Source organism: Hipposideros armiger, unplaced genomic scaffold (assembly GCF_001890085.2).
Source record: "Hipposideros armiger isolate ML-2016 unplaced genomic scaffold, ASM189008v1 scaffold_186, whole genome shotgun sequence".
Taxonomy (NCBI): domain Eukaryota; kingdom Metazoa; phylum Chordata; class Mammalia; order Chiroptera; family Hipposideridae; genus Hipposideros; species Hipposideros armiger.
This window is the reverse complement of record NW_017731536.1, coordinates 854,890-881,927: the sequence shown is the minus strand read 5'-3', so window position 1 is coordinate 881,927 and position 27,038 is coordinate 854,890. Positions and strand designations below refer to the sequence as shown.

The 27,038-nt window shown below is 34.8% G+C and overlaps 1 protein-coding gene across 2 annotated transcripts in view; it reads left to right on the top strand.

Moving 5' to 3' along the window:
- Positions 1–27,038, top strand: part of PIAS2 (protein inhibitor of activated STAT 2) — a 73,792-nt gene that overhangs the window by 11,908 nt on the left and 34,846 nt on the right. Inside the window, exons 2-3 of one of the 2 annotated variants that reach the window (XM_019652721.1) lie at positions 23,374–23,458; positions 23,584–23,671. In XM_019652721.1, coding sequence (XP_019508266.1) covers positions 23,655–23,671 — 17 coding nt within the window. In that variant the 5' untranslated portion in view covers positions 23,374–23,458; positions 23,584–23,654. Of the gene's footprint in view, positions 1–16,239; positions 16,715–23,373; positions 23,459–23,583; positions 23,672–27,038 lie in introns of both variants that reach the window. The other variant, XM_019652720.1, reaches the window with a different exon arrangement.

Below are 27,038 nucleotides of genomic sequence, written 5' to 3'. Positions count from 1 at the left end.
TCAATTTTCTTGGGTAGTTAGTTATCTAGAAGTGGAATTCCTGGGTGTTGTGGTAACTCTGTGTTTAAGTTTTTGAGGAACTGCTGTACTGTTTTCCAAAACTGCCATACCATTTAATACTCCCACTAGCAGTGTATAAGGGTTCTAATTTCTCCACATCCTCCATCTAATGCGAAATGGTATCTCATTGTGGTTTTGATTTGCATTTCCCTGATGACTAATGATGTTGAGCATCTTTTCATGTGCTTATTGGTCATTTATACATCTTCTTTGGAGAAACATCAATTCAAACCTTTTGCCCATTTTTTAATTGGGTTATATATATTTTTTAATTAAGTTCTTTATTCTAGATACAAGTTCTTTTTTTTTTTTTTAAAAGACTTTTATTGGGGAATTGAGGGGATGGGAACAGCGCTGGGGTATTGGGGGAAGGGGAACAGGCAAGTTGCTGTCGTTTTGTTCTTCAGTCCAGTTGTGGAGGACGTTGCTTCACTGGCCCAAGTTGGCACCATCATTGTGCTCTTCCCAAGCGAGGCAGATCAGTCGCCGGCTTCTGGACGGCCGCTCACTGTAGCTACTGGCCGCTCACGCTGGCTGCTGGTTCGGTAGCCCATGGCAACCTCCTGCCACAGGGGCTGCAGCCTACGCCGTCGCAGGCGACTCATGGCAGCCCAGCTCCAGGTTGAGCTGTTGTTCAGCATCTTAGCTGTGTCACTTAGCCCTCATATGTGGGATCCGAACCGGGGTCCTCTGGCATCCCAAGCCAGTTCTTAACCATCGCGCCTCTCAGCTGGCCCCTAGATACAAGTTCTTTATCAGGTATTTGATTGCCAACATTTTCTTCCTTTTTGTGTACTGTCTTCACTTTCTTGATAGTATACTTTGAAGCACCAAAGTTTTCGATTTTGACAAAGTTTATCTACTTTTGTTGCTTGTGCTTTTGATGTCAAGTCTAAGAAATCATTACCTAAACCAGTGTCATAAAGATTTATGCCAATTTTCATCGAAGAGTTTATGTTTTAGTTTTTACATTAAGGTCATTGATCCATTTTGAGCTAATGCTTGTTTATGGTGTGAGATAGGGATTCTTCTTCTTTTGCATGTGGATATCGAGTTTTCCCAGCCCTATATTTTGAAAGATGATTCTTTCTCCATTGAGCTGTCTTGACAGGTAGTGTTTTTCTTCAGGTACCTCACCATCACAGTTGAATTAAAGTAAAAATGTTATGTGGTATCAGTTGGTGTCATAGCCCAAACTATGTTCTGTGAATGTTCATTTCGAACCCCCTTGTAATGTGACCTTTTCCCTAGATTTTTGGAAAAATATTGGGTCTTTGGAAAAGTCATGATATGTTTTTTTATGTTTTTCAAAGGTCATTTATTTATATAAAGAACAAAGATGAATCAATGATATACTGCCCATTTTGTTCGATAACCATTTGCCATGTTGCAGTGAGCTTCATAATTCCTTGTTCATAGAAGGACCTCCCTTTATTTGCGAAAAACTGAACAAGGTGCTGATTTACAGCCTCATCTGAATTGAATGTTATACCATGCAAGGACTTTTGAAGAGAGCGAAACAAGTGGAAGTCTGACGGCGCAAGGTCAGGCGAGTATGGTGAATGTGGCAACACATCCCATCCAAACTCCAATTATTTTTGACGGGTGATCAAACTTGTGTGTGGTCTCGCGTTGTCACAATGGAACACAGCTCCTTTACAATTAACAAGCTCTGGACATTTCTGGATGATGGATTCTTTCAAACTGTCCAATTGCTAACAGTACGCATTCGAATTGATTGTTTGGTTCTTTGGTAGGAGCTTGAAAAACACGACACCTTTAAAATCCCACCACAGTGAGAGCATAACCTTCCTCCGATGAATGTCTGCTTTCAATGTCGTTTGAGGTGAATCATCACATCGGGACCAAGACCACCTGCGCACCACATCGTTGTAAACAATCCACTTCTCATCACCAGTTAGTTATCAGTTGCTTCAAAAAAGGATCGTTTTCATCACGTTTAATGAGCATATTGCAGATGTTTATACATGCCATCAAATGAACTTCTTTGAGTTCATGCGGAACCCAAATATGGAGCTTGTTTATGTATCCCAGCTTCTTCAGGTGGTCGTGAATGCTTGAATGATGGATGTTCAATGTTTCTACAATCTCTCGTGTTGTGTAAAGTGGATTTGACTCGATCAATGTCTTTACTCAGTGGGCCTCCCTGACCGAGGAACATTGTTGAGATCAAAATCACCAGCATAGAATTTCATAAACCATTGTTGGCACTGATGTTCTTTTTTTTTTAGCTGAGCCATCCTGCCACCTACTGATGTTCTTGTAGAGCATTGTCACTGTAAACTTTATGCAACTTTTCACAAACTTGACACGCGTTCTTCCCTTTATGGAAGTAAACCTGTAAAATATGGCAAAAATGCATAGTTTGGTCTTCCATCTTCAACTTGTAAAATCTCCAAAACTCAACCAAATCGCTGAATTTTTTTTTTTTAGAATGAAGCTAGAACTGTCAGCTGTCAAATGACATAGCAATAATGTAGATGCGAATGACTCTAGTACTTTCAAAAATGAACTAGTGCCATCTGTTGTAAACATGCGTCATGACTTTTCTGAAGACCCAATAGTTTGAAGCAAATGTAGTTTGTTTGTTTTGACTTTGCAGACAATATAAACCTAACAAAGACATTCAGAGCTCTCCATTTGCTTATTCATATAGGTCAGTAAGAGAAAACCTTGATTATGCCACAAAATGGATATCTTTTTTATATTAGCATCGCTATTCCATTTATGATGTCTAACAAATAATTTTTTTTTAATCTGGAAAATTGTTTTAATATTTTTTATTCTCTTATTTTCATTCCTCACCTCCCCACCCCTACCCCCACCCCCAAATTAAAGCAATTCTTGTGCAGACAGTGTAGGAAAATTCCAAAGCAAATGTCCTTTCTTTCCTACTAAGTCCCACTCCTGATATAACTGCCTTAAACTGCTTTTTTAAAAAAAAATTTTTAGGTTAATTTCCAAATTCAAAAATACCACATATCTTTCTATACCTTGATTTTTCTTTTAACTCTTAACAGTATCTGTTGCTTGACTTTTTAGTAGATAAGAAATTTAGGTCATTATGTTTTCCACTTTTTTCTAATTCTGCTGTTAAATATTATTTTTATTATTTTTTAAAGAAACACAACATTTTTTTTTTTTAATTGGGGAACAGTGTTTCTTCAGGACCCATCAGCTTGAAGTCAAGTAGTTGTCCCATTCTAGTTGTAGAAAGCGCATCTCAGTGGCCCATGTGGGGGTTGAACCGGCAACCTTGGTGTTTTGCACACCACACTAACCATCTGAGCTAAACGGCTGCCCTTGTTGATTATTTTTAACTCTTTGTAATAGTTAAATTTCTATTTCTTGGCCTATCAGTTTTAGACATTATCTTTTCAAATTTCCAGCCTTTCCAAGGATTTAACATCCATACATTTCCCTTTGTTTCTCTTACCTCCACACTTCCTTTTCATCCTGCTTTCATTTTCTATTACATTACCAAGATTTATAGCATTTATATTATGGTTTATAACTCTTCGAAACTTTTCTGTGCTTCTACAGGAGATTCTAGAAATTGAGTGCTAATAACCAGCCTTTGTAATATGTATGCTGATGTACGTCTTGGTCACTGGAGAACTAATTAATGTGGAGCTGTAGAGGAACTTCTGTTACTCCTCACTCACTCCTGCTTGAGTGAGGAGAGCTCATGGATATCATATTTAAAATTTCAGAATTCAGTGTGTTCTCATCTTGTAACCATTCAGCTTTTCTTGAAGATAGGCTTTCTGGAGTTGTCAACCTTTTCTGATTTGGGCAGCTTGCTTTCTTGGTGGCTTATACAGCTGTCATCTTGGGACTACTTTACATTGCACTCCTGTGTTAGGTCTGTTGTTATTTGGATACCAAGTCTTTCTTTTTTTTTAATTCCTTTTTTACTGGAATATAATCATGAGTAGTTGTTTTAGCAATGGTATATGCTGGTGATAAATTTTCTAATTTCTTGAATGTTTGAAAATGGCTTGCCTTTGTTTCTGATTGAAAATTTGGATGCAGAATTTTACGTTGGTAATGCATTGTTTTCTCTTTGAACTTTGAAAGCTTTGCTGTAGGAATTTCAAACACCCAGTGTTGCTAATAGAGGTCCATTGCAAATCTGATGATTATCCTTTTGTAGTGACCTTGTTTGCAATCTTTGTGGTGATCCCTTATCTTTGCTTTTGTGAAATGTGTTTAGTTGTAGGCCTTTTTCATTCATCTGTGGGGGTACTGTTTCAGTTCTAAGACTCGCCAGGTCTGCGGAATTATCTTCTATTTCTTTGATAATTTCTTTCCTTCCATTTCTATTTTCTCTGAGACTCTTGACAGGTGAATGTTAGACTTCCTTGAAGTTTTATTTGTTTATACTTTAGAAGAGTTTCCTGATTTTGTCTTTAAATTCTTCAGTAGAATTTATTTCAGAAATTATATTTTTAATTTATAAGTGCTTTATCCTCTTCTTCCTTTGTATCATGTATATTGCATGTAGCTGTACTTTTTTCATTCCTTTTCACTAGCAAAATAATATTAATAAGAGTTACAGTTGCTCCATGTCCTTTCTTGTCCACCCTTTTAATTTTAGATATTTTGGTGGATGTTTAGTGCTTTTAAATTGCATTCCCTTATTCCCCTAATGAGTAATGATATTAAGCCCCTTTTAATATACATATTGGCTACTCGGATCTCTTTTGTGACGTGGCTTGCCATACTTTTTGCCCATTTTTATATTGGGCCATCTGTCTTTTTCATACTTACTTGTAGGAGTGCATTACATATCCCTGATACCAGATCTTACAAGTTATATTTTGCAAATATCTTCTCATTTCCCAGCCCTGTAAACCTGTTCAAACTTGTACTTGATTTTTAACCTATCCATTGCCCTTTCCCCATTGGCAAATATCTCCAGGGGACACGAGGCATCCAATGTTCCAGGCTTTCACTTCTTGGCCTCTCAGGTCTTTGCTACCTTTGTAGTGCCTTATGCCTTCAAACAGATGTTTTTTTAATGTTATGTTCAGTTTTTAGGTTTTCACTGGGAGGGTTGGTTTGAAACAGTCTAGTCAGTCATTGGGGTACACGGAAGTAAGTCAAGTCCTCCTGCCGGGTAGTTCTTTAAGGAGCTTCTTTTAGAATTATGTAGCTACACACACACACACACACACACACACACGCACGCACGCACGCACGCACGCACACACATGCACACGCACACAAGCACACAAAAAGCCTGTTGGGATTTTGATGGGAAATGCATTGAATCTAAACCAGTTTGGAGAGAATTAACATTTTGTTAAGTTTTCTTAATCATGTGAACATTGTAATCTCATTTATTTAGGTCTTTTATGGTGTCTCTCAAAGTTATAATTTTCTTCAACTAAACTATTGCAAACATTTTGTTATATTTATTTCTAGGTACCTTTTTTATATCAAATCATAAATGGTAGTTTTATATAATTATTTTCTACCTTGCTGTTGCATAGAAGTAAAATTTGACTTGGTATAACAACCTTGCTATACTCTTAATAAATTATCTGTAGAATTCGTTTGGATTTTCTGTGTAGACAGACCAATCTGTGAATAATGACCTCTTTGTTTCCTCCTTTCCAATTCTTATGCTTTTTTTTCTTTCTTTCTTTTTCTTGTCTTAATGTGCTGGCTAGGATCTCCAGTACAATGTTGAATAGAAGCGGTGATGGGGGCATCCTGATCTTGTTCCTGATTTTAAAGGAAATGCTTTCAGAGTTTCACAGTTAAGTATGATGCTTACTGTAGGTTTATTGTGGATAATCTTTTCAGGTTAAGGATGTTTCTTTGTATTACTGGTTTGCTAATTTTAAAAAATGGATGTTGAATTTTATCAGCAACTTTTTGTGCATCTTTTGAGAGGATCATGTTTTTTATCCTGTAACCTCCTGTTGATGTTTTTCTTCTGTAACCTGTTAATGTGATGGAATACATTGATTCATTTTCTGATATTTGAATCAACCTATGTTCCAAGTATAAAGTCAATCCTGATCTGTCTCTCTTTCATTATTGGATTCAGTTTGAAGATAGTTTATACAGAATTTTTGCCTCTAATAATGAGCCATATTGACCTATAATTTTAAAAATATGCTTTTCCTCATCTGTAAGAGTTAATATAAGATTAGAATGCTGTTAAGTGTTTGGTAGAATTCCCTTGTAAAATTATTATTGGTGTTTCCTTTGTGGGATACTTCTTAACTAACCACTTATTCATTTTCTTTGGTTATAGGATTGTTTGTATTTTCAATTTTCAAACTGGTTTTGGCAGGTTATACTTTAATAGAAAGTTGTCCATTTTATCCATGTTCTTGAATTTATGGCATTAATTTGTTGATCTCTAGTTTTGTAGTGCCTGTAGTTCATGTCCCTTTTCTTTTTAAGCCTTCTTTTTTTTGATCAGTTTTAAAAGCTAGAAGTTTGGCAATTTTTAAAGACTTCAAAGGATCAAATTTTTGTCTTTTTTATGCTCTTTAATGTATCCTTCCTCTATTTGATTAATTTCTGTTCATTTCTTTCCTTATACATCCTTTGGGTTCATTTCTATTTTTCTAATTTCCTAAGTTGCATGTCTCGCTTATTAATTTTCAGCATTTTAACATATTCATTTAAGACCATGAATTTCTATGTATCGCTTTTCCTGCATCACACAAGTTTTGATGTATAGTATTATCACTGGTTTTCTATTTTCCACTGTGAATTCTACAATTTATGAGTTATTCAAAAGTTTTATTCCCAAACATATGGGGGTTTATTTAGTTATTGATTTGTAATTGTGTTGTGGTTAGGCAGCGTGATCTGTATATCAGTCCTTTAGAATCTGTTGAGACTGTTATCAGTTTTTATAATTTTTGTTTGTACTTGAGAATTATTGGCACAAAGATTTATATATGTCTAGTAGTTAGGAATGTTAATTCTGTTCAAATCTTATAGCTTTTTGTTTTAGAGAACAGAGTATGTTAATCTTTTATTAGAATAGTGTTTGTTTTTTTCAGTTTTTTCTGTAGTTCTTTCAAATTTTTTAAATATATTTTTAAATTGTTACTAGTACGTGAAAGTTTAAGTTTGTTATGTTTTCTGTTGAATTGAAACTTTTACTCTGTGTAGTGACTCTGGTTAGGAGTGCTTTTTGTATTACATAGTACTGTCTAATATTACTGTACCTATACTGTTTTTCTTTTGGTCAGCTTATTTTGGCTGATTTTTAAAATTCTCTCTCTCTCTACATTTTACTTTTGTCTCCTGTGAATATAATGTTACTGAATTTAAGACAATCTGTTCTGATAGTCTTGGTCTTTGTAAGTTTAAACCTTTTATTAAGATGATTGTCAATTTACTCAGTTGCAAGAAATAATACAGAGACATCCCGTGTGCTCTTTGCCCAGTTTCCCCCAGTGGTAACATCTTGCAAAACTGTAGTGCATTATCACACCAGGATATTATCATTGACATAATCAAGATACAGACCTTTCCATCACCATAAGGACACCTCATATTGTCATTTTTATAGTCACACCCACTTCTTTCTTTAATCTCTGGGACTCATCTGTTCATTTCTATGATTTTGTCTTTTCAAGAATGTTAGTTATATAAATGGAATCATACAGTATGTCACCTTTTGCGTTTGGTTAACCATGTACCTCTTTAAGGCATCTGGGTTGATTATAGTTTTTGTCTGTTACTAATAAAAGTGCTATAAAAATTTGTGCATAGGTTTTTTGTGAACATAAGTTTTCATTTCTTTGGGATAAATGCGCAGGACTACAATTACTGGGTTGTATGCTTATTGTATATATAGTTTTTTAAACTTGCCAAACTGTTTTCCAGAGTGGCTGTACCATTTTTCATTCCTACCAGCAATGTATGGAGTGACCTAATTTCTCTGCATCCTTGCCAGCATTTGGTGTTTAATTGTTTTTCATTTTAGTCACTCTGGTATGTATCTAGTGATATTTCAGTAAGGTTTTAATTTGCATTCTCCTAGTGGGTAATGGTACTGAAGATACATTTCACCATTGGTGAAAGTCTGTTTATGTCTTTTGTCCTTTTTCTAATAGAATTGGTTTTTTTTCTGTTGAGTTTTGAGTTTTAGATATATTTTAATACGAGTCATTTGTTCGATATGTGCTTTGTAAACATTTTGTCCAAGTCTGTCGATTGTCTTTTCATCTTTTAAACAGGGCCTTAACAGAGCACATGTTTTTAATTTTGGTGAATTCCATTGTATCTGTTTTCCTTTTGTGGATCTTGCTTTGAGCATCAAGTCTAACACTTGGTGTCTTTTGTAGCCCTAGGTCCTGAAGATTTTCTTCTTGTTTTTCCCTAAAATTTTTGCTGCTTTGTTCTAACACCTAAGTCTGTGATCCATTTTATACAAGAACTATCTTGTATAAAATGTGAGACTTAGGTGGAAGTTCATTCTTTTTTTGGTCTCTCAATGGATGTGCAATTGCTCCAGTGCCATTTATTGAAACACTGTCTGTCTTTCCTCCATTTGAGTTACTTTTGCACCTTTGTCAAAAACTATTTGGGTATATTTGTGTTGGTCTATTTCTGGGTTCTTTATCTTGTTCCATTGACATATGTGTCTATCTATCTGCTAATAGCACAGTCTTGATTACTCACCTAAGATGTGAAATGGAATAGACTGGTAACTCTCTATTCCAAAATTGTTTTAGCTCTTTTAGTTCCTTTGCTTTTCCATATAAATTTTAGAATAATCTGTATCTATAAAAAATCTCAGTGGGATTTGGGTAGGAGTTGTGTTAAATCTGTATATCTGTTTAGGGACAATTGATGTTTTTACTTAGTTGAGTCTTCCAATCCATGAAGAATCCATTTATTTAGATCTTCTTAGACTTGTTTCACTAGTGTTTTATAGTTTTCAGCATACAAGTACATGTTTTGTTATGTTTTAAAACATTCATTTTCATTTTCTTTGGAGTGATTACAAATGGTATTGTGTTTTTAACTTGTTTCCCCATAGTGTTTGTTAGTATGTAGAAATGTGATTGGTATTTATGTGTTGGTCTTATATCCTGTGACCTTGCTGAACTCAGTTATTAATTCTACAAGTTGTTTTATAGATTCCTTGGGATCTTCAAATACAGCAGTTTCATTTTTTTTCATTATTTTTTCCAACTGTGTGCCTTTTGTTTCCTTTTGTCTTTTTCCACCAGCTAGAACTTCAGCACCATACTGATTAAGAGTGCTGAGAGTAGACATCTTTGCCTCATTCCCCATCTTAGAGGGAAGGATTCAGTCTTTCACCATGAAGTATGTTAGCTCTAGATTTTTTGTAGGTGCTTTCTGTCAAGTTGAGGAAGTTCTTCTCTTTCATTTTTTGCTTTCTACTTTTTCTATGTTTTTTCTCTCCATCTGTTTTCTTGCCACCTTTTGAGTAGGTTTTTTTCCCCTCTATCTCATGTTTTCTCCATTTACTATTGTGAAATTATATACTTTTCAATTAAAACTCTTGAAGTTTTCATGAATTTTCTTGAAATTTTAATACATGTATGTATGTCTAAATTACTTTCTTTTTCTTTCTCACCTACAGAATACTTGAAACTGGTTACCACTCTACCAACTTATATGCATGCCACCGTTGCCCAGCATTTTTGTTCTAACTTTTCTTAGCCTCACAAATTTGATATTAGTTTTGTACAGTAAATGTTTGTTTAGGCTGATCACCTCCCTCCACAGGTTTATCTCTTTTTTTTTTTTTCTGCTCATGATTTTGCTATCTTAATACTCATTCCTCTATATTACTCTGTTGAACAGTGATAGGCTTTTTATTTTCCCTTCAGTGTGTTAGGCATGTGCTTGCCTCCTCAGGACTTTTGCATCCGTTGTGTCCTATGCCTTGGACTGCTTTTCTTCCAATATCCATTGGGTGCTTTCTTACTCTTCAGTTACTCATTTTCCTTCTCAGTGAGACCGTCCCTCCTTTAGATTGCAAATCCTCTACCTGTTCATACCCTGTTTCCTTTTCCTCCTTTATTTTTGCCCATTGTATTCATCACCACCTTCCGTATTATATATTTCATTATGTAGTAACATATATTCCTTGTTTTTTCTCGTCTTTCTGATAATAGCCATTATGATAAGTGTTAGGTGATGTCTCGTTGTGGTTTTGATTTGCATCTACCCGATGACTAGTGATGTTGACCATCTTTTTATGTACCTGTTGGTCATTTGTATGTCATCTTTGGAAAATGTCTATTTGGATCTTCTGCCCATTTTTAAAAATCGGATTGTTTGGCTTTTTGCTATTGGGTTGTATGAGTTCTTTATTTTGGATATTAATCACTTGTTAAGATACATGATCTGCAAATATTTTCTCCCATTCAGTAGGTTGCCTTTTCATTTTGTTGATGGTTTCCTTTGCTATGCAGAGGCTTTTTAGTTTGATGTAGTCCCATTTCGGTTTTTTTTTTTTGCTTTTGGTGTCAGATTGAAAAAAATCATTGCCAAGTCCTATATTATGGAGCTCATTACTGCCTGTGTTTTCTTCTAGGGGTTTTATGGTTTCAGGTCTTAAGTTCAAGTCTTTAATCCATTTTTAGTTAACTTCTGTGTATGGTGTAAGATGATGGTCCAGTTTCATTCTTTTGCATATGGCTGTCTAGTTTTCCCAGCACCGTTTATTGAAGAGACTGTCCTTTCCCCATTGTATATTCTTGGCTCCTTGTTGTAAATTTATTGACCATATATGTGTGGTTTTATTTCTGGCTCTCTATTTTGTTCCATTGATCTGTGTGTCTGTTTTTATGCCAACACTTTACTGTTTTGATTACAATATAGTTTGAAATCAGGGAGTGTGATACCTCCAGCTTTGGTCTTTGTTTTTAATATTGCTTTGGCTACTTGGGATCACCCCAAATGATTTTAAAGGAAATCCCATATATTGTAAAATTTTATCCATAAATATTTCAGTATGTGACTATAAGGGCAGAGATCATCTTAACCAAGTAATTTACTAAGCTTATGTTATTTTCATTTTCCTAGATTAAATTATATGTGGGTACATTGAGGGCTTTTGTGTCTGTACTCACAGGAAACATTGATGTGTTACAAAAAGACTCCTTATAGTCCATATTGGAAAATGAGAAAGAAGAGGTAGCATAGTAGGCCCCCTGTTTCATCAGGCTTTTGCCTAAAGTTTTGGTTGGATGAGTGATCTCCCTACTGAAGTTTGAAAAACAATAATTTGCCTATTTTTAAAATTTTGTGTTCAACAGATTTTTCCATGTTTGCCTTCTAACATGTATTTGACTTTTTTAAATTCTCTCAAACAGTTTAAGGAACAGAATTTCATCTTTTTCTTGAAGGCTTAGTAGAATTTATTTATTAAAGTATCTTGTCCGGGTAGATGCTTTTGGAAATGGAGAGAGGCAAAGATAATATACCTCTTAAATCAGCTTGAGTATATAAATATAAAATAATTTATATTTTATTAGGGAATAACTTTTGTCTATGTCTTTAAGTTATTAGAGTGTAGTTGCATATGCTATTCTCTTTGTTTAAAGAATTTCCTTAGTATTTGCGGTCTGTATATTCCTTTTCTCATTCTCAAGACTGTTTTCATTCCTTTTGGAGGCTGACTTTACAGACTTTTCTGCTTTTTGTTTTCTAATTTACGTTTTATTTTTTAATTCACTCTTTTAGAAGATGTGTTTATTTTGTTGTGACAGTCAGCCTCCTGTATCCATGAGTTTTACATTTGTGGATTTTGGTATATGCGGGGTGGTCCTGGACCCACTCCCCCAGGAACTGAGGGACCACCTAACTTTTTTGCTTCTTGAACTTACTACTTAACTTATTTTAAATCTTTATTGTATAGTAATAGAATCATTTAGGGAGATGTTCTCCTAAGCTTTGGCTTATTTTATAGATTTTGAAGCATAGTATTTTATTCTCTTCATTGTTTGTTTTAATAGTTGACTTTCAATTTTGATTTCTTTAGCCGAGGAGTTACTTTAATCAATGTGTAAGGAAGAGATTCTCATAAGGTCTCTCAAGTAAAAGAGGATTTAATTATAGGGACGATGTGATTTCACAGGAATGCAGGGCCAGTAACTTGGGGCCTCCTATGACCTCTGAAATAGGTAGTAGTTAGGAATTGGAATATCTTTCTAAACTGTCACATAATTTCCCTTATGTCATCAGCTAGGTCACTCCTTTTGATAATACATCTGATGGTTTTTCTTTATCCATTCCTACTTATAAATGAAGATGTATTATAGATTGTTTTAATGTTGTAGTGGGGATAGGCAATATTAATGTGATTTATCAATTTATCAGCAGCTCCTCTCCCTGCTCCATATTGTACATAATAGCAGATAGAGAATCTGCAAAGTTTGTGTTGATCTTTACTGTGACTTGCAACCTTTTAGAACTTCCCCAAATTCTGGGCTATGTTTGGCAGTTTCCATCTCGTGTTTAGGATTTGAAGAGCAATCTCAGGGAAATATTTTTACACACTTGTGATCACATGTAACTATCACATTTACTTGTTTGATAAGTTATTTTCTAAATGTAGCACCTTCAATTTGCCTTCACTCCTATATGTAATATTACTTTATATAATGCCCCAGCTTTAAAAGTTTTTATAATTTTGTGTTATTTAAATTTGATAAATAAGATTAATTTAAAGTCCTAGTCTTAATTTATATTAGCTTTTCTTTGGAAATCCAGATTATGTATCTTTTTAAGAACTCAGTTATGCCAACATATTTCTCTGTAGTTCATAGAATTTCCTTCAAGTCAGTCAGCAAGCATTTTTTTGAGAAATTCCTCTGTGTAGAGTGTGTAGCATTTGTAACTGATGTACTAGAGGGCAGATTTTGGGAGGGAGCAGGACGGACTGGATAACATCCACTTAAAAATTACACTAAAGAGATAGACACCAGAAGCCGTGGAAGACCGATAGCTGAAATCCATTCTTGGTAGTAGTCAGAGCAGGCTCACCTTACCTGGTGACGCTTGAAACTTAGTTGAAGACTGAGTCAAAAAAACAAAAACAAAATAAACATCACTTTAAGAAGAATGGGATCCAGCAAGCTTTGCCAAGAAAACCATTCATAGAATTTGACTTAGTAAACTCCTTAGGGAATATCTTAGTAATAAATGCTAAATAAAGGGCAGTTGTTATTGTTGTTGTTTGTTTTTAAATAGAAATTGATGACCAGAGGGATGAAGTGACTTTGCCAGGGTCCTGAGTCTTGATGCTAGCGCTTGACCTACATACAACTACTTGTTGTTGTTGGAAGTTTTCCACAGGACACCATTGACTCTCAAAGCCGGCGTCTTTGGGAGTGCCTGACAGTCCTTTATCTTTGGAGCATTTTGCAGTGCAACATTGTCCTGTGTGCTGTTGTTTTCTTTGGCCTTCCCCAAACCAGGGGGTTTTTTTTTTTTTTTTTGCGACAGAATCCTAGTATTTACATTTATAGTCCTAAGCCCTTATCTCTTTCTTTTCCTTTTTTGTATATTTACAGCAACAGAGCCATTTTCATTAGGATTCTTTGCCAGGTAAAGTTACCATTGGAAATAGGTGAAATGAGACCTCCTTTTTGAGAGCCAAGCTTAGGGTGACTTGTTGTTCTCTTCCCTTATTTCTGTAAAACAGGTTTCCTTAAAATGAAGAATATCTAAAAATAACTGGAAGGAGGGAAGCAAAGTAATTATTCCATTTCTTTAGAAAGAATCACAGATATCTTGTTTCTTTATGACTGCCTTGTTGGTGTCAGTGTTCTCCATGATTTAATGTTGCTTATACTACTGTAACATAAGCAGTTGAAATATTTAGTACGATTGGGGACTTTAGGGAAGATGCATTGCATTTCTTGCTTGGGAAGACACTTAGTCCTGAAAAGCATTAGTCCTTTTCATGCATGAAACCTTGAGTAAACTATAACAGGTGAGTGATGAAATAGGCCAAGAATTTTCTTATTTTCCATCTTTGTTTTGTTTTTCTCTTTTTTGCCCATAGCATAGGGGTAAGATAAATATTCATCTTAACACATGGAAGAAATGAAGTGAGATAAAGTCTGGCATTATGACACATGTTGCTGTGAGAGTGTCATTTAGAGGTACACTGTCCCGTGTGGTAGCCACTAGCCACATGTGGCTCTTAGGCACTTGAAATGTGGCTAGTCCAAATTGAGAAGTGGTGTAAGCGTAAAATACACACTGGATATTGACAACTTAGTACGGGAAAAAAATCTCATTGACACTTTGAACAATTGATTGCTTTCATTATAAAAATCGATTACGTGTTGAAATCATACTTTTGATATATTGGGTTAAAAAGAGCATAATTAAGTTTTATTTTAATGTGGCTACTAGATGATTTAGAATTATATATGTGGTTCCTTTTTTTTTTTTAAGATTTCTATCGGGGAATTGGGAAAGGGGAACAGCCAAGTTGTCCTTCAGTCTTAGTTGTGGAGGGCGCAGCTAGCTCAGCTCCAAGTCCTGTTACCATCCGGCTGCCCATCGGCAGCTACCGGCCGCTCAGCTCAAGGTGCCGAGTTCAGTCTTAGTTGAGGGTGGGCATAACCCATCATCCCATGCTGGAATTGAATCTGCAACCTTGTTGTTAGGAGCATGTGCTCTCACCAGCTGAGCCATCCTGCCACCTGCTGACAGCTCAGAGGCAGCTCAGCTTGGGCACAGCTCACTGGCCCATGTAGGAATCGAACCAGTGACCCTGTTGCTCAGAGCTCGCGCTCTTAACCAAATGAGCCACTCGGCCGGCCCCATGGTTCCTATTTCTATTGGACGGCACTGATCGAGAGTATAAAATATGGATGTTAGGATTACAACTCAATATTCTCTGACTTGTACTATAGGAAATATGTACACATATAGTGTATGAAATAGAACTGTGCTACAGCTTGTACATGTAGCTGTATTTGATATATTTAAATTTATTTTTAGTTTAGAAAACTAACAAGTGTTATTCCTGACAACTATTTATTGTAGAAGCCAAGAAGAGTTTTAAACAATTGCTTCTGGTCTATCAATGAGACTTAGAAGTGCAGCGCAGAGGAATTACGTATTATGAATCAGTGTAGCTGTATGTATTGCCTCTGCATAGCTGCCAGCTTGAGAAGGAACCCCAGGTAGCTGTGTGTGGAGTGTGCAGCACTGAGGAGGACAGGTGGGGGAAGTTTCCTTAGGTCAGTTTCTGAGAGGGTGTTTGGTCAGCTCAAGGTCATACTCTTTCTAGCTAGGTGGGGACACGTGTGACAAGTATATCTGACCCAAGTGTGGGTTACCCTTATTGTCTGAAAATCACTAAGTAGGTGGATTTCTGAGGCAGCAAGTGGCCGAAGGTATGTACTAGATTTTGTTGGATAAATGGACAGTGAGATCTGAAGCAGGAACTGCTTGTTGCCTTCATTTTACCCCCAAGAACAAGTCAGTAGAGAATGGCTTGGAGTCTTGTCCTTTGAGATTTGTTACCACTCATTTCCTTGTTATTCAAAAGTCTTTCTCATTTGGATGCTCAGCTGGGAACTTCAGTCATTTTAGAAGTTTGACTGCTAAATAAGATATATGAATTTTTAGCTTTGCTTTTTAAAAAATAATTTCCATATATTTTCTGTGCCTTAATATTTGAGTTGGGGTGAAAATTCATTGGATCACAATTCTGTCTTGATTGTGTTGATTTACTCCTTAGCATCGGAGGTTATGCATGTGGTATCGTAAAAATGGAATTCTTTGGTTAATTAATAATACTGTGACAAACCTGTATTGGTAGGGCCTAGTTTTGAAAAGGTTACATTTTCATTGGTTATAAACTTTGTAGTCAGAAAGCAAATATGGGTTTTCACTTGAGCATAATCAGATAATGGTTTAATAGAAACGAATAGACTACTAAAATTAAGAGTACAATAAAACATAACACCATAACTTCAGTGTAATTTGGCAAGGTGAGGGTGACAGCATGAACAGGAAGGAATCAAACTGGTATGTGGAAATGCTGGTTATTAGCACGTGCCAGTTGAAAGAATGCTGGAAAAATCAGACTTATAGTATATTTTAAACAAGGTTTTTATATACTTGAAGGTGACTATTTGCTTATGTCTTCTTTTTTTTCTTTTCTTTTAGAATATGGTTTCTAGTTTTAGGGTTTCTGAACTACAAGTATTACTAGGCTTTGCTGGGCGGAATAAAAGTGGACGCAAGCATGACCTCCTGATGAGGGTGTTGCATTTATTGAAGAGCGGCTGCAGCCCTGCGGTTCAGATTAAAATCCGAGAATTGTATAGACGCCGATACCCACGGACTCTTGAAGGACTTTCTGATTTGTCCACAATCAAATCATCAGTTTTCAGTTAGGATGGTAGCTCATCGCCTGTAGAACCTGAGTTGGCCATGGCTGGAATCCACGCGTTGCCTTCCACTTCAGTTACACCCCACTCACCATCCTCTCCTGTTGGTTCTGTGTTGCTTCAAGATACTAAGCCCACGTTTGAGATGCAGCAGCCATCTCCCCCAATTCCTCCTGTCCATCCTGATGTGCAGTTAAAAAACTTACCCTTTTATGATGTTCTTGATGTTCTCATCAAGCCCACAAGTTTAGGTAAGTGTTAGAAAAATCCATTTTTTCTGGACAAGAGAGTAAATAAAGCAAGAGTCCTTCAACTATTGATTAATGATTTGCTGTTAATATTATAAAATTGAGGCATTAATACCAAATGTTTAAATGCACAGATAAAAACATATTGGCATCCATGACCAAAATCTAATATGAAACTGTTGATTCATCATTCATTCACATTCTCTGTGTGTATGGGAACAGACAGAGATCTTATTGTCTGTGATTCTGTCTTTTAATACTTTTATAGTTTTACAAAGAGACTTAGTTACTGTTTAACATACCTTTTAAACTGCTTTTCTAAGAAATAAACCTTTTATAACTTAATTTTTTTCTAAAGTGGCACAGGGAGCTTGACACAAGTTTTTAAGCTGCTTTTTAGCTTAATATCCATCAACTCAGAAAATTTAATAATTTTTATATTACTAAAAGTTGATACATGTGACTTTTAATAAATTTTTACCTAGGTTGAGGAATTCTGTGTTATAACAGTATAATTTCTTACTGCCTAATGAAATTATTTTCAAAGGTATTTGGCTTTATTGATGTAAATTTGTTTGGGAAGTGATGTTTTATAGTTAACCTGGGAGATTATTTTCTTTTCCATCCTGGGAAAACCCTTTTTGTTTCAAGTCATTTGAAAACTCTTAAATATATTAATGTGCCTTTTGCCTTTTGTATAGGATTATACTGCAGTATATCTTGGTTGAGCCAGAAGGAAATTTTGAGGGCAGAGTTGGTTAATTGGGTCAGTGTGACCTAATTGTTTGGCAGGCCAAAGTGGTATTCTTTTCCCAGGTCCTTGCTTTAATTTTTTTTATTTAGCAATACTGAGCCAGGCAGGTAAAATAATGCATTTTACCCTTCATGACATTTATTTTGAATAAGAATTCTGTGTTTGTCTGCATTTTAATATTTGTACAAAGTCATATAAGTAGAATTATTGCATCAAAGAGTAAGAAAATTTTAGATTTTTGATAACATATTGCTAAATTAGTTTCCAGAAGAGCTGTGCCAGTTTAAGTTACACAAAGTGAGAGAATGTCTCTCATTGCATGTTACTTTCTGCCTTTATTAGGTGTTACTAAAAACAATTCTTTATGATATTGATGGATGAAAACTTGTTTAGATATTTTATTTTTAAATTAATAACAGGAGCAAACATTTTAAATGTTTGTTACCCAGTTGCCTTTCTTTTATGATTTTACTTTCATCGTTAACTTTTTTTTAGGTTCATTTATCTGGTTAAATGTTTCCATAATTAATTTGTTTATTCCTCCCTTTGTCATGGTTTTTGGTTTATACCAATGCTACCAATACACAGTGTCATGGCTCATACATTCTTTCTCAGCAATTATCGTTTCTTTCTTTGTATGTATTTTGAGAAAGATTTAGAATAGTGATATGCTTAGGTGACTACCTCATGGGACTCTTCAGGAATATGGCCAAGGTGAGGACTGAGAAGATAAGAGTGACTGTGGGACTGTGGTTACAGTGGAAGGCGTTTCAGAGGCAGGGTTGAATGCCTGGAAAGAAGACTGGACACAAACAAGATGCAGCATTGTGTCTCCTCTGCTTGTTAGCATCCGGGGGTGTGCCAAGGGGTGAACCCTGGGGGGCTTCCTGCTGCTCTTTTCTTACTTTCCTGCTTTGTTCAGAAATAGAAATTTTCTTGCTTTTCTGTATTCTTCATAGAGTTTGTCTTTCAGTAACTTCAGTAAGGTTAAAGAAAAATAGTAGGCTTTTTGTAAGTTTACTGAAATAAAACTTTTGTATTTCATTTGGCTTAGATGAGTATTTTCTGTTGAAGAGTGGCTTAGAAAAACCTGCCTTTTGCTTATAGTTAGAATGTAAGAAATATATGTAACCTTGGGGCTTATAAAATAACTTTTTATCTCTGAGCTAAAAACTTCGTATTTATATGTTTTTCAGGAGTCCTGCCTATGATTGTTTTTATAAACATTATAAACGGATTCTTGTTTTAAAACAAGGCTTAAACATTACTTTTTTCTGCCTTCTTTCCTAAAGAGAAAAAGAAAAGAATTTTCTTAATGTGTGTAGTATTATTATGTTTGATTGATAAAATAGTGATCTAAGAAATGCTCTTTTAGACTTGCAGGTAGAAAGTTTAAAAATCAGTGTAGTACCATATAGACTGCCAAATAAAAGTGGAAAAAATATAATAATTTCCAGTAATGACCTTTAACTGAAAATTTTTAGTGTCACAATGTCTAAGGCAATGTAATATGAACTTCAGAAGTTCCCTTAGTTTTTAATGATTTGGTTTGAATATGTTGAAAATACTTCTAAAAATAAAAATTCTGGGAAAATTCATTTATTGAAAAACCTGTTTACCTTTGGGAAATAAGAATTAAAAATCCTCAGGAGTCAAAGAGTGATATCAAATCAGTATTTCAAAGCACATATTCTTCACAACTGCAAGCCAGTCTGCGTATTCTTGATTTTCTATATATTTATTAGATTTTTCCTAAGCCATTAACATATTGTTGAATAGAAAAAAATTGACAACCCAGGAGAGACTGAAAGAGCCATGGTAGAAGAAACAGATACAAGAGGTCAAAAATGTCATTTTAAAATCTCTTGGGATATTGAAACCAATAGCCCTTTTAGTATTAAGAGAATCACTTATATCATGGCACATGTATTGATGCTTTAAAAAAAAAAACCACAGAACAACCAGGGTGAATATATTCTGTTTAAGAAGATACATTATTATATATTTTGCAGATTGGAATTATTTTTATTCAAAATGGTTAAAATAAAAATTTTAGCATTTAAAATGACAGACTGGCATCTAGAAAACACGAGTGTACATAGTACTAAATGAGGTTCTCTATAGCTAAGGTTATACTGTAACAAATGGATAATCCCCTAATCTAAAAACAAACCAACCAAAATCTGTTCTTTTCACTCAATAGGTATTCTAATTTGCTCTCACAGACAGTCTTTCTCTTCTGTTGGATTTTCTTTTTTCTGTTCTTTAAGATAATTTGAAGGTGAGATCCTTTGGGAATTTTATTTCTATTTAAAAATTTTATCTATATTCAATCTGTCCAAAGAATATATATAAAACATTTAAGTTGTGAAGAACATCAATGAAATGAGCACCTATGACCCTTTTCATATTACTAAAGTAATTTATCCTAGTAATTGAAAATTCAAATATCGTAGAAATATAACAGGGAAAGTCCATAATCTCATAATTATCAGCTAGAGTCATCTCAATAGTTACCTGTTTCTTTTCATATGTTCTGTCATCTTTTTTGGCTTGTCTTTCTCCTAAGATATCTGGGATCTTAGCTGAGAAGACTTAAAGTCTGGGGGTGACTTGATGACTAGAAGCTCGAGACATCTTGACTCAACATGTCTGGTGGCTCTGCTACCTATTGGCTTGGACTCAGCATGGCTGTTTGCTGGAAATCCTACATATGTGGCTTTTTCATGTGGTCTAGTGTGGGCTTCTTTATAACATGAAAGCTGGGTTCCAAGAGTGAGTGTCCCCAGAGAGCAAGGAAGAAGTGCATGGTGCCTTTATGATCTAGCCTTGCAATTTGTGTATCTTACTTACACCATATACTACTGGTTGAAGCAGTCACAAAGAGCTATTCAGGTTCAAAGGGAGGGTGATAACAAACCCTACTACTTAATTGGAAGAGTATCAGGGTTACATTGTAAGAAGGGCATGATGGGAGATGTAGCCATCTTTGAAGAATAGAATCTACTTACGAAGAATTATTGAAAAAGGAAAGGGTTTGAACAATGTTAGATCTGATTCATGCCCCTGAGTCATAGTTTTCCTTTGCATTTGCTGCTGTTAACATAAAAGCATTCATTGGATCTATGTATGTAGAACTGGTTTTTCTGATCCCATTTTGGAGAACCTAATGGGGAGAAAAACCACAAAACCAGCATGCGTATACTTAACACCCTGCCACCCTTTCTCCTGATCTGCATTAAAATGAAAGTCTAGGTAATAATAGACTTAACCTTATGGCAAATTTAGTGTGATTTGGGCTACTGTTCAGTCATAAAATTGCCCTACCTAAAAACTGTCAGTAAGGATTCATACAAATTAGATTTTATTACCATATGGACTTTTTTTTTTTTTGCTGTAAGTTCCTGAAATCTAGTTGTGGTACATAGTGATGAGACAGATCCATTTTTCCATAGAAATGGCATGATTATTTGGGATTGTATTTTGGACTGAAAATTTGGCAGCAAGTAATCATTAAAGCCAAAACTGTTTCAGAAAAATAAAAGGCATAGCAAAGATGTCTCTATTATGATATAAAATATTAACATTAAGCTGCAAGTTCTATAAATTGTACATAAATGTTGGCATATATTGACTGCGGAAGCATTCCAGTTTCAAGTTAAGGTTCATGGTTTATGGGTACTTTTCTGATTAGGTTGATAGGGCCTCAAATACTGGCATTTATGCTGGTGAATTCACTGAAGGTCTTGTACCAACCTCTGCAGGTGTAGATGCCTGATATTTTAGGTGCACTAATAGTGGCTCTGTCTCTGGAGATTTATGTTAACCAAGCTTGTCAAATGAAGAAAGAATTTCAGCTGTTTGGTAGTTTTCATTTATCCTTTTTGCTTTTGTCATGTCTTTTACTGCTACCTGTGTTATAAATTCTGCCTTTCACTGCCACTACTTTTACTTTACCTTTTAAAAGAAATCATAAGAAAAAAACAGCTATTTGTCGTGGTATTCATACCTGAAAATTTGGTTTTGAATTTGGAATCATTTTTTAAAAATCCGATAATTTCTTTTTACATTTCCTGTACTATATATCTGCCTTCAACAAATTCTCTTGGCTTTTGTTTATTTAAAAGTCATTATTTCACCCTATTTTTGAAGGATATTGAATTTTCAGTGGACAATTTTTTTCCTTTCACTACTTTAAAGGTTACTTCTGGCCTACATTGTTTCTGATGAGAAGTCAGCCTTTATTCGAATATATTGTTGTTCTCTTGTATGTTTGTTTTTTCTGTGATTGCTTTCAAATTTTATAGTCATCATTGGTTTTCAATAGTTTGATTTTGATGTGACTAGGTAGTTTTCTTTGTATTTATTTTGCTTGGAGTTTGATCTGTAAGGACTTACATTCTTTCATCAGAGTTAGGGGATATTATCCATTATTAAGTATATGCCCCATTTTCTCTTCTGTGTTAGACTGCGTTTTCTGGCTGGAAGGATGGGTGCTATACCGTTAACTAAGATTGAAAATACAGTGTGTTACCTCTAATCTCTAAAGAAAGGTTGTTGAATTTGTCAGTTAAAAGGTCATTGGTGACGTTAGCTATGAATAGAGAATGGAAAGTGGAATCTGCACAAGAAAGGAAGAGTGAATGGGATTGAAGAAATGGGAGACTTATTACTGTAGTTCTGTGTTTGTGTCCTATGCCCCATAGATATGTTTATGACTTACAGTTTTTTTTCATTTTCAGGCCTTCATCATAAACAGCATTCCTTTCCGCCCTCCTTTTTTAAGTGTTCTGTGAAAATATGAGCCACATTATGACATGATTTCTAGGATCGTAATTGCTACTATAAACTCCTTGTGCTTAAAGAAAAGATTGTTTTACCCAACGAGTTAATATTTTTCTTGACTTGGTGTGACTTGTGGATTGAAGGCCTCTGACATTTGATATTTAATTGGTATCTTGTTTATTTATCTTCATGCATCTGGAAAAATGGCTAGTAACACACAAGACCATTTTGCCTTTTCTTGCATGTTATTGCAGTACTTGTTAGGAAGCAGAAGACTTGAGGTCTCTGTATTTGCTTTTGTTTTGTGTTAGTGAGCACTAGAACATTAGTGAATAATACATCGGTATAATAATACATCTGTTGAAGTTCTTTGTGAAGTAAATATATTACAATTTTTAATAATATAGTTAAGGATGACTTCATTAGGTCATCTTTTTGAACTAATCTTTTGTATGCAGGTAATTATTATGTATCTTAATATTCTATCAACTTAGAAGTTTTAAAGTTTTAAATTTTCTGTTATATGAATGATATGTGTAATTGAATATAAAAGTATCAAAAAAACACAACAAAGAAAGAAACAAAACAAAACCCCAAAAGACACCTGAATCTTGGATAGCGTTCTTCTGAGGGGAGTTTTTTACTTGATCAGATTTTCATTAAATGATACTATATAGTCAAGGATGAAATGTAATTTTGAAGGGTTGTGTTAGATTTTGACTGTAATTTGTGTGTTAAAGAATGATTCAGTGCTTAAAATTGAACCTGCTTTAGAGTGACTTTACTTTCATGATTCCAAGGTGAGTGCAGTTTAATACTTCTTTATTTTGAAGTATTTTAAATCCATAAAAATTTTAGAATTGGGCACATTCTTTATCAAAAATACCTGGTTAAGGGCTGGCCCAGTGGCTCAGTTGGTTAAGAGCTCGCTCAAGAATGCGGGTTCTGAGCAACAGGGTCACTGATTCGATTCCCGGCCCAAGCTGAGCTGCAGCTGAGCTGCTAACAGGTGGCAGGATGGCTCAGCTTAAAAAAAAAAAAAAAAAACCTGGTTATTGTAGGTGCTTAATATCCTTGGATTTGTTATTTGAATATTATCTTTTTTTTTTTCTTCCCTCCCTAGTTCAAAGCAGTATTCAACGATTTCAAGAGAAGTTTTTTATTTTTGCTCTGACACCTCAGCAAGTTAGAGAGATATGCATATCCAGGTAAGAGGAATGTTTGGAATATATTTCTCCATGAATGTTGGTGTGGTAGCCTGCTAGGGCTGTCATAACAAAGTACCCCACATTGGGTGGCTTACACAACAGAAATTTATTTTCTCACATTTCAGGAGGCTTGAAGTCCAAGATTAAGGTGTTGACAGATGTGGTTTCTTCTGAGCCCTCTCTACTTGGCTTGCGGATGGCTGCCTTCTTGCTGTGTGTACTCACGTGGCCTTTCTTCTGTGTGCCTGTGGTCCCTGATCTCTTCCTCTTCTTATATGGATGCCACTCATAGGGCCCCAACTGTATGACTTTATTTAACCTTAATTACCTTTTTAAAGTCCCTATCGCCACATAAGTCACATTGGGGTTAGGGTTTCAATATGAATTATGAGGCATGCAATTCAGTCCATAACAGTTGGATTATTTCTTCTTAAGTGTGGTATATATAATAACTAGAATTAGCCAAATATTTAATAAATACTCTGTATAAGAAAAAAAATTTAACCTTTGAGTAAAATACCAGACTATCTTTAGAATTACTTTTTTTCACATCTGGCAATAATTTTTTTAACGAAAATTTTATTCCAAATATAGCAACATAAAAAAGAATTTGTGATAACAGCTCTCTGATAGGATGACCATATATACTGTATCATCCAAATGGAGGTATTTTTAGAGTGAAAGTAGACATTATTAATAATTTTTCTGGGATAAGAACATAAACTGGGACTGTTCTGAGTTGTATGATCGATCGATCACCTGGACCAAAAAATTAGTAGAAATCTTAATACAGTTATGAAAAGTACTCTTAGCGTTGCCATTTAGAAAATAGAAGAAACTTAGACACATTTATAATAAGCAAATGAACTAACATATCAGAGGAAAGAAAAGGAAATACTTTCAAATTAAAAATATAGTTCTCTTTGGTGTTAATAATATTTATACTCATATGACTCTTTAAAATTGTATTCTTAAAGATGTAGCATAAGAAAACCGAGGCCCTGGAGGTTAAATGATTTCCTGGGGTTGAGAGTTAAAAGTAGAACACAGTTGAGCAAATTAGAGGTCTTTTACTTCCTTTCAACTAGTCATGAAAATACTCATCTTTTCTGAGATGTTGAGAGTTTTTCAGAAGTAAGAATTCTGCAGTTAAGTTGTAGAAATTCTGTATTCAACATAAGTACATTAAGTTCTTTACTGCTGGCCTTTTCAGAGGCTTGAATATGTTCATGTGAGTTGCCAATCTCCCAAGATGCTGGAACCAAATTTATAGGCCTTGCATCTCTTTTAAACACCCTAACACCTTGAAGATGTACTGTTACAATATGTGGAAGAGTCTGGGACACAGTTTTAGATTCTTTCATTAATCATATCACTTTTGTATGTATATACAAAATTGTATATACATACAAATACATATTATATGCACACACATGCATATGAGTGAGGTTGGACAATTAAGTTCACGAACTCATCCTAGAAAAAGTGCTACATGCCTCACTGCTGAATATCACTGGTCACCTTTGAATTACTCCCCTTGGGAAGCTATGCACTGATGCCCGTGCCTAGTCCACCCTTCAAAGCAATTTTGGAACTCTTTTTTTCTGGAATGGCTGTCAGAGCTGTCATCTTATTACCTTTGATGTCCTGAATGTCATAAAAATGTCTTCCTTTGTTTACTGGCTAAAAACTCCCACACAGTGCCATGTGAACTGGTGCATTGTCGTGATGCAAGGGGCCATGAATTGTTGGCGAAAAGTTCTGGTTGTCTAATTTTTTCATGCAGCCTTTTCAGCACTTCCAAGTAGTAAACTTGATTAACTGTTTGTCCAGTTGGTACAAGTTCATAATGAATAATCCCTCTGATACTAAAAAAGTTAGCAACATCATTGCAACAGGTTCTCAAATTTAGTTGTCAGACTGTGTGTGCGTGTGTGTAGAGAGAGAGCGAGCTCACACTTTTAACAAAAATCTCAAAATGATTTTATAATCTGACCCTTAAAGGTTGAGCTCCCAAAGAGTAATGCGTAGATAGACTGGCTGTCTTACAAAGGGGAAAAAGACAGTGTTGAAAAATAAGATTGAAAAAACCAGACAGTACAGGATTAGTCCAAAAGATGCAATATTCCAATAATAAGCATTTCAGAAAATACAGAGAGAATTTAGAGGAGAAAATTATCAAGGAAGTAAAATGAATATACAATAGCTTGATCTAGTTCATGTTCATCAGGGGCAAGGCAGTGCAGTGAGTTTTTGTGAATTGGAAGGACTTTCAGTCTTCGGGATAGTAATAAACCAACTAACAAATACATAGAATAAATATTATATCTTATATCTAAAACCTTATCATTAATCTTAAGTGTTTTTTATTCAGAGATGATCTCTTGCTTGAGATCAACATTTGCTAGGTGTATTATTAGGTACAGAGCACTATATTATATGACATGACCACTTTCTACAGGTTGCTTGTAGGCATGTAGTGAACCAGCTTATATACATAAAATGATCATTGGCATTGCTAGGTGTTGTATGAAAAGAGCCAGTTCAGTGGTTGACAAGAGCTGATTCATAGGAGGAGATTACTCTTAACCTTGGTGGTCTGGGATAGCTTCACTAGAGTGTGGGTGGGCCTTTGAGGGAAGGAGATTATTTAGAGTACGTAAAGATACAGATTTCAAAACATAATTTTTACATCTTTTTGAAGTTTGAAATATGTGAATGTGTTAACTAATCAAAAAATCAATAACTAAAATTTAAGTAATTTTCAATTTAAAATTTTAATTACGTTCTGGAGATGGATGGTGATGATGGTTGCACAACAGTATGAATGCACTTAATGCCACAGAGCTATACACGTAAAAATGGTAAACGTGATAAATTTTCTTATGTATTTTTAACCATCAAAATTGTTTTTTAAATTAATGGTTAAAGTAAAGCTATTTGCAACCCTGCCACCAAAGAAAATAAAATAAAACACACATACACATGTACATATAACCTTTTCAGAGTTGTGTAAAATCAAATAGTAAAACATCTTCCTTGCGAATGGAAGTAAGTTTGGTACCCATTACCTAACTTTACCAATTAATCAACATTTTGTCAGTCTGTATGAGACCTCCCCTCCACTTTTTTTCCTGAAATATTTTAAAGCAAATCACAAATATTTAATCACCCAGAAATACCTCAGGATGCATGTCTGATTAAGTTTTAACATAATCACTCTAAAAAATTAGTAATTCCTTAATATAAAACAATGTCTAGCCCATATTAAAATTTTTTCAGTTGTTTTAGTATTTAAACATGGTCATGTATTACTTTTGACTCCCAAGAGTTTTAAAAAAGTTTTTGCTTTAAAGTAATTATAGATTTACAGAAAAGTTGTAAAAATAGTAGATATACTCTTTACCCAGCTTCCCGCAATATTAACATCTTGCATAACCATAGTGCAATTAACAAAACCAAGAAATTAACCTTGGTACAATACTATTAACTAAACCACAGACTTTATTTGGATTTTACGTTTTTTGCTATTGAATTGCTGTTCCTAGATCCAATCCAAGATCTCAAAGCACATTTAATT